Raw genomic sequence first — 6,789 nt, forward strand, 5'->3', positions numbered from 1 at the left:
GTGTCTAAGTGGTTCTACCACCTTCCACTATTCTGAGTTACCCAGCTCTCAAAGTGATATAATTTTTTTCCTAGTGGTTATATCAGACCTGACTGAAAGACTGAGGAACAAAGTAATTCTGAAGTACTAGGAAAGAATTTGTGAAGTGTCTACTATATGATTTGGTCCATAGTCTAAGGAAAAGATATTTAATATTAGATCTCCTCTCAAATAGGAACCTCAAGGATGTTCCCTGAAGATTATGAAAACCTGACAGATTTACTTCCCATTTTCCATACATCTTTCTCTTGCCCATTGGGCACTCATAGATTTTTCTGAGTCCATAAACCCACTGGCAAACTCCATTAGCAGACGGGGATACACAAGCCTTTGGCTTTGCCCTAGGGGCAGGTACCTGAGAACTTGCATGTAAATTAAATTTTTTAAGATCAATTATAATTCCCCACTGACTTCCAATAATATTTCTAAACTGCTGTCTCTCTCTATCAAGATTGATTTCCGATGTACACTTAACACTTCAGCTTTAAGTTTCTGTGTCTGGGCCATCTCTTTGACTTTGGGAAAATGAACATCAATGAAACATTAAGATCTCTTTTAGGGGACTGGGGATGTGGCTCAAGCGGTAGCGCGCTCACCTGGCATGCGTGCGGCCCGGGTTCGATCCTCAGCACCACATACAAACAAAGATGTTGTGTCCAACGAAAACTAAAATAAATATTTTTAAAAAAGATCTCTTTTAGTTCTTTTTTTTTTTTTTTTTTTGCAGGGGGTGGGTACTGGGGACTGAACTCAGGGGCACTCAACCACTGAGCCACATCCCCAGCCCTATTTTGTATTTTATTTAGAGACAGGGTCTCACTGAATTGCTTAGCACCTCATCGGTGCCGAGGCTGGCTTTGAACCTGTGATCCTCCCGTCTCAGCCTCCAGAGCCACTGGAATTACAGGCATGTGCCACCATGCTCGGCCAAGATCTCTTTTAGTTCTAATAGTCCAGGATCTGTAAATAAACCCATAAAGGCATTAGAGAGGATGCTACTTGGACAAAACACCAGGTACTACCATCTGCAATGTAAATACCCAGCCTATATCTAACTTTTTGGGAGGTCATTTCTGCACTCCCCCTGAACCCCTGGTACTGGGGATTAATTCCAGAGGTGCTCTACCACTGAGCTACATCTCCAATCCTTTGAATTTTTTGAGACAGGACCTCACTAAGTTGTTCAGGCTGGCCTTAAACTTGGGTTCCTCCTGCTTCAGACTCCCAAGTAACTGGGATTATTGGTGTGCAACACCAAATAAATGTCATTTCCAAGATTTTGAAGTGTGTCACTTCACTCCCTTGGAAGATTAGCAGACTGGAGGAGTAGTTCAGTGGTAGAGTACTTGCCTAGCATGTGCATGTCCCTATGTTTGACACCTAGTACCACACACATACACAAACACACAATGATGATAATGGGTAGCAGATACTTCAGGTAGCTGGCATCTGAGTTGTAAGTGGGTTCTATTTTCACTCCCTTTATCTCACTCCCTGACATCAAATTCCAGAGCCTCTCTCTACTGAAATAGAGATGGATGCTGGGGTGCTCAGGAACAGTGTATCCAACTGGTATCCTGAGGTAGAAAGTACTTGCTAAGTAAAATGAAATGAATTTCTAGGGAGGCACTGTGGCTTTGGTCTCAAAAGAGTTAAGCAAGGGCACACGTGTCATGGGGACTGGCTGCCTTTACAGTCTTTGAATTGGAACCAGAGATATTATTAGTGCTGATAGGAAAGGAATTGCCTGCTTAGTGGTGAGGAAAATTAATAGTCCAAACATTCTTCCGTGCTGCATTCTCCATGTTGGCATTTTGATTTAAAAAAAATATTGCTGCAGCTGTTTGCATATTCTGGAAGTATGTGTGCATGTGTGTGGTTTGGTGTTTACAGTTTTGGGTTTGTGAAGGGGAGTTCCCAGAGCAACGGAAGTAGCTGCTTGTCAGTTAGGGCTCATTTTGAAAATGAAAGCCTGAAAGTTTGGGGCCCATTCTGGGCCTGGTCTCTGAGGAGTCAGCAAAGACCAGGAGGTGGCTTTGGTCAGATAGCCCAAGGAAGAACCCACTTAATCACTATTTTCTAAAAAAAAAATTTAGTTGTTGATGGACCATTAATTTATTCATTTATATATGGTGCTGAGAATCGAATTCAGTGCCTCACAGGTGCTAAGTATGTGCTCTACCACTAATCCACAACCCCAGCCCTAATCACTATTTTTTAAAAAGTTTTATGAATTGACCAAATCCGAGTTGCTTTTAGTATCCTGCAGAGTCAGTTTGAGGCAGGGATATGGGAGTGGGCATGGAGGCTCTGGCTGTGGATGCATCTTTCCAGCACACACATACACGTACCACATTTTCCCAGACTGTCAAATCATAACAAGGTAAAAATTTCTTACTAGGTGCACAAGGATAATATGATATACTCATCAAAGTTTATAGTTTAATTGACATGTCAGAAGAGCAAGAGGAGAGAAATATAAAACAAGGCCAGCTATGCTGGGTGCCAAAGGAGTAGTTGAAACAGACAGTTGGGGAACAAGAGCATCACTCTGGGCCAGGGTAAACAGAGTCTGCCTGAAGAAGGCAGACACTGAGGCTGACCTTGAAAGACAGAGAACTTCACTAGAGGGAAGCTATGAGGGAGAGAGTTCCTGGTAGAGAAGAGCAAGTAGAAGATCAGCTCAAGTTGGGGCAAACTCATCCATTTGGCTGGAATTTGGGGCTTGCATGGGTGATTTCCAGTTGATAAGCCTGGCTTGAATGCCAGTTCCTCTGTGCCAGAACAAAAGCTACTGCGTCACCTAGACCTGCTCTGCCACTTCCTGCTGGGTGACCTTGACTAAGTGGTCTAACCTCTTTGCAAACTGGGGATAGTAATGATATTTAGTTCCTAAGGTCATTAGGAGGATTAAGAGTTACCATATATAAAGCATCTAGCACAGTGTTTGGCACATGGTCAATGTTCAAAATGAATTACAAATGTATAAGCTGTCAGAAAGGTATTTAGAGCCCAGATATTTGAGGATCAAGGAGGAAAGCCTCTGACACCATCATTGGTGCCACTATTAGGCCCAGTTGGAGTGGGCTGCCTTGGTGAGAACTCCCACCCCATCTAGTCTAGACTGCTGGAATAGCCTTCTCGCTTCTTGTCTCTGCCTTTCCCAGAATCATCTTTATAATGCAACCTTAATCATAGCTGTGCCCTTCCTGGCTCAAGAGCCTTCTATGGACCACTATTGCTCACAGACTGAACTCCTTACCATGGTAGGGTACAGAAGGCAAGAACTATCATTATTTGGGGGAAGGGAAGAATAAAGAGGAGGCTGGTATTATGAGCAAGATCAGGGTTGGGGTACAATTCCGCGGTATTGGGGAGGGGTGTTAAATATCCTTCTTTTTCAAAAGCCCAAGGCTCTGAATTTGCAGAAATAGTCCCTCGGGAAAGAGCAGGAGGCATCTCTGAAGAGGGTGGGGCGTTCCCGTGGCGCTGGTTAGGATTCACCTGTAGCTGCTTCTCCAAGCCAATCTGAGAGTTAATGAGAGAGGAGTGGGGAAGAAGGCTGAGAGTGGAGAAGGAAGCCGCTGGGCGGCAGGGGAATACCCCTTCTCAGTTCCCTGGAAAGTCTTCTCTGGAGTCTCCGCAGGAATTCTAAGGCAGCGCCCATTTCTACGGAGAGGATCAAGGTCATGTAAAAGGCAGGGCAGACGAACCCGAGTCACATGGGGCGACCAGACAGCCTCCCTGAATGCTAGGCGCAGGACAAAGGCGGCTCAGGAACAAAGTTCAGGGAGATTCCTGGAGAGATAAGAGGGAAGGGCGAAAGAAGCGGATGGGAAGCGAGCGCCCAGGAGCTCAAAGATCTCGCTCTCCGAGGCCTTGTCTGGCGGCGAGCTCAGCCCGCCAGGGAGGAGGCGCACTAGAACCTCTCCTCCAGCAGCTGCCGAGATGCTGTGAACTCCCGCTACAAGGGCCGCAGACAGCCTCCCACCCCGCCCACGCGCCTGCCCTCCGCTGCCCGCGCAGTGCCGGAGGCGGGGCTGCGGAGCTCACCTGGCTGTTTGGGGCGGGGCCGCCTGTGCCCCGGGGATTCGGAGGTGGCTGTTACCCAGGGTGCCGGAACCCGGGTTGCCTAGAGGACCAGCTGGCCCGCCCTCCCCCCCCCGGCGCCCCCCACCGCCCACGCGGGGGCCTTCCCGAGCTTACTCCCTCCCTCCTTCCCTCCTCCTCCCCTCCTTTGCTCCCTCCCTCTGAGCCCAATTGCTCAAGCCGCTTCCTTCCCCACCGCCAGCGCCAGTTCCTCTCCCGGTGGGGCCCGGGAAGGGCAACGAACGCTAGACGCTGGAACGGCCGCGGCAGCAGCTGTAAGACCATGGCCCAGCCCCGAGGGGTCGTGAGCCCGGCGCCCAAGGCCTCTCGCACGCGGACCGGGCAGAACCTGAGGGGCGCCCCGCAGCCCCGCCCCTCGAGAGTGGACCTCAGCAGCCTGGACAGGTACCGGGGCAACGCCGCCGTCGCCGCTGCCTCCCGGGAGTCCCCTTCCCACAACTCGCTGATGCTCTCCGGAGCGGGCTCCGGGCGCAGGCGGGGAGCTCTGCGGGAGCTGCTGGGGTTGCAGGGGGCGGCTCCCGCAGGGTGGCTGTCCGAAGAGCGCACCGAGGAGCCGATCACCGGCGCGCCCGGAGGGCCAAGCGGGCCGAACGGCAGCGGACTGTGCCTGGAACCGCGGGAGCACGCGTGGATTCTGGCGGCCGCCGAGGGCCGTTTTGAGGTGCTTCAGGAGCTGCTGGAGGCTGAGCCTGGGCTGCTGTTGCGAGGCGACCCGATCACGGGGTACACCGTGCTGCACTGGCTGGCCAAGCACGGGCGCCACGAGGAGCTCATTCTGGTGCATGATTTCGCCCAGCGCCGGGGACTGCCACTCGACGTGAGCGTCCCGGGCAGCGGCGGCCTGACGCCCCTCCACCTGGCGGCTCTGCAGGGCCACGACATGGTCATCAAAGTGCTGGTGGGCGCCCTGGGCGCTGACCCCACTCGCCGAGACCACAGTGGCCACCGGGCTTGCCACTACCTGCGGTCCAACGCACCCCTGAGGCTGCGTGAGCTGTCGGGAGCGGAGGATTGGGAGACCGCGCGCAGCAGCGAGCGCAGCAACGCCAACAACAACAGCAGCGGCAGCGGCGGCGCTGTGTGGACGCTGAGACGGACCCCCAGCGCAACGAGCGCGACAACCACGGAGACAAAAACGCGAGCCGCGGCTCCTCGGGCCAAAGGGAAGGACACTGCGGGCAGCCGGGTGGCACAAATCCAGGGCCTTTTCCGTCACCTCTTCCCCTTCTTCCAAGATCGTTGAGGACGATGGAGACAAGAGTGCTTGGAGGCGCCGCGACGCTATGGGGAGGCCTCTATCCTTGGTTGTCCCAGGTCCCACTGAAGGAGAAGCGCCCCTGTACACAGCGTGGACCTGCAAGGGGCAGACCCCATCTGGGCCCAACTCAGGTACCTGCCCCAGGTTTGCTGCAGCCACTGGCCAGAGGCACCCAGGGCCTAGGGCAACCCCTAACTGAGAGCCGAGGACCAAGTGGGCTACCGGACTGATTTAGGAACAAGGAGCGTGGTCCCGTTTGGGAGAGGGAAAGTTAAGCTTTCCAGTAGCCATGCTGGGCAGGCGGAAGCGCTGTTTATTAAGAAACATTCACTAGAAAAATGAGTTAAGATTGCAAACCATTGATGCAAAGGAACGCCTAACTGCCTGTTTAACTCTGCCATTAATGAATCTCGTTGTGCGGGTAGAGGCGGTCTCTGCCTCTTGAGACTACCCAGGCCTTACTGGTACCTGTTTCAGTGTATCACGGATGACTTCTTAAGCATATTAAAGTGGAATGTTTTTTCCTTTCACATGACAAAGCTGTCCTTTGACTTTGTTTTCCCTTATTAACCACAGTGGGTGGGGAGTGCATATGTTTGCAAGGAAGAGGTGGTCAACCCACAGCCACAAGCTAGTGATCCAAGGGCAGGCTCTGGGTCTCATTCTCAGAGCATATTGTCAGAGCTGTGCACCAAAGGGGCTACCTCTGTCTTGGCTCTGATGAGAGATACAGTCACCTGTGTCCTGAGCTGTCTTCAGGTCTGGCCTGGTGTGCAAGTCTCACCCTAGTGGACTTGTCATGTCTAGATGGTAAAAAGGAAAAGTCTACAAATTTCTGATATTTCATATGAGTCATGTAATTTACTTGACTTGTGCCCTCCAATGAGCCACACCCACTGGCACTATTTTCCCCCAAGATAAGGCTTTCCTCGCCCACGTCTTTAAAAAATCAAGTTTAATACACAAGTTGTAGTTTAGAAAATTGCTCCCATTCAGAAATAGCATGAATTAAACAGAACACCAGAGAGATGACTCAGCCTGAAAGGAGGGAAAAGCAGTTGGTGACTGGAGAGCCATGCTGCCTTACAGAACAGTGCATTTTAAAAATAGCACTGTGCCTCTGGGGGCTTGGGGAATCCTTACAATGGACTGTTACCCTCTCATCCCAGTCCTCGAACATCAGGAGAAACGGCTATTACAGAATAACCCAGAAACACCATGCTGATCCAGGTTTCCACCTCTTTCTGATGGGTCTGTTTGCCCCCTCTGTGCTGGAAACTTCCTTGCCTTTCTTTAATATCTCATTAGATTTTTTGCACAGAATGATCCAAACCCTTTCTATTGCTGTTTTCAACCTGCCCTATGGCTCTAGAAACTATACC

General features: G+C 51.2%; 1 protein-coding gene across 1 annotated transcript; it reads left to right on the forward strand.

Annotated features, from left to right (window-relative positions):
* The first annotated feature begins 4,385 nt into the window (after positions 1–4,385).
* On the forward strand, positions 4,386–5,800 carry SOWAHD (sosondowah ankyrin repeat domain family member D). The gene has a single exon (XM_081277443.1). The coding sequence runs from the start codon at positions 4,412–4,414 to the stop codon at positions 5,390–5,392; it is 981 nt and encodes a 326-aa protein (XP_081133569.1). The 5' UTR covers positions 4,386–4,411; the 3' UTR covers positions 5,393–5,800.
* Positions 5,801–6,789: the final 989 nt, after the last annotated feature.

The sequence above is a fragment of the Spermophilus citellus genome (genome assembly GCF_964194105.1).
Source record: "Spermophilus citellus genome assembly, chromosome: X".
NCBI lineage: Eukaryota > Metazoa > Chordata > Mammalia > Rodentia > Sciuridae > Spermophilus > Spermophilus citellus.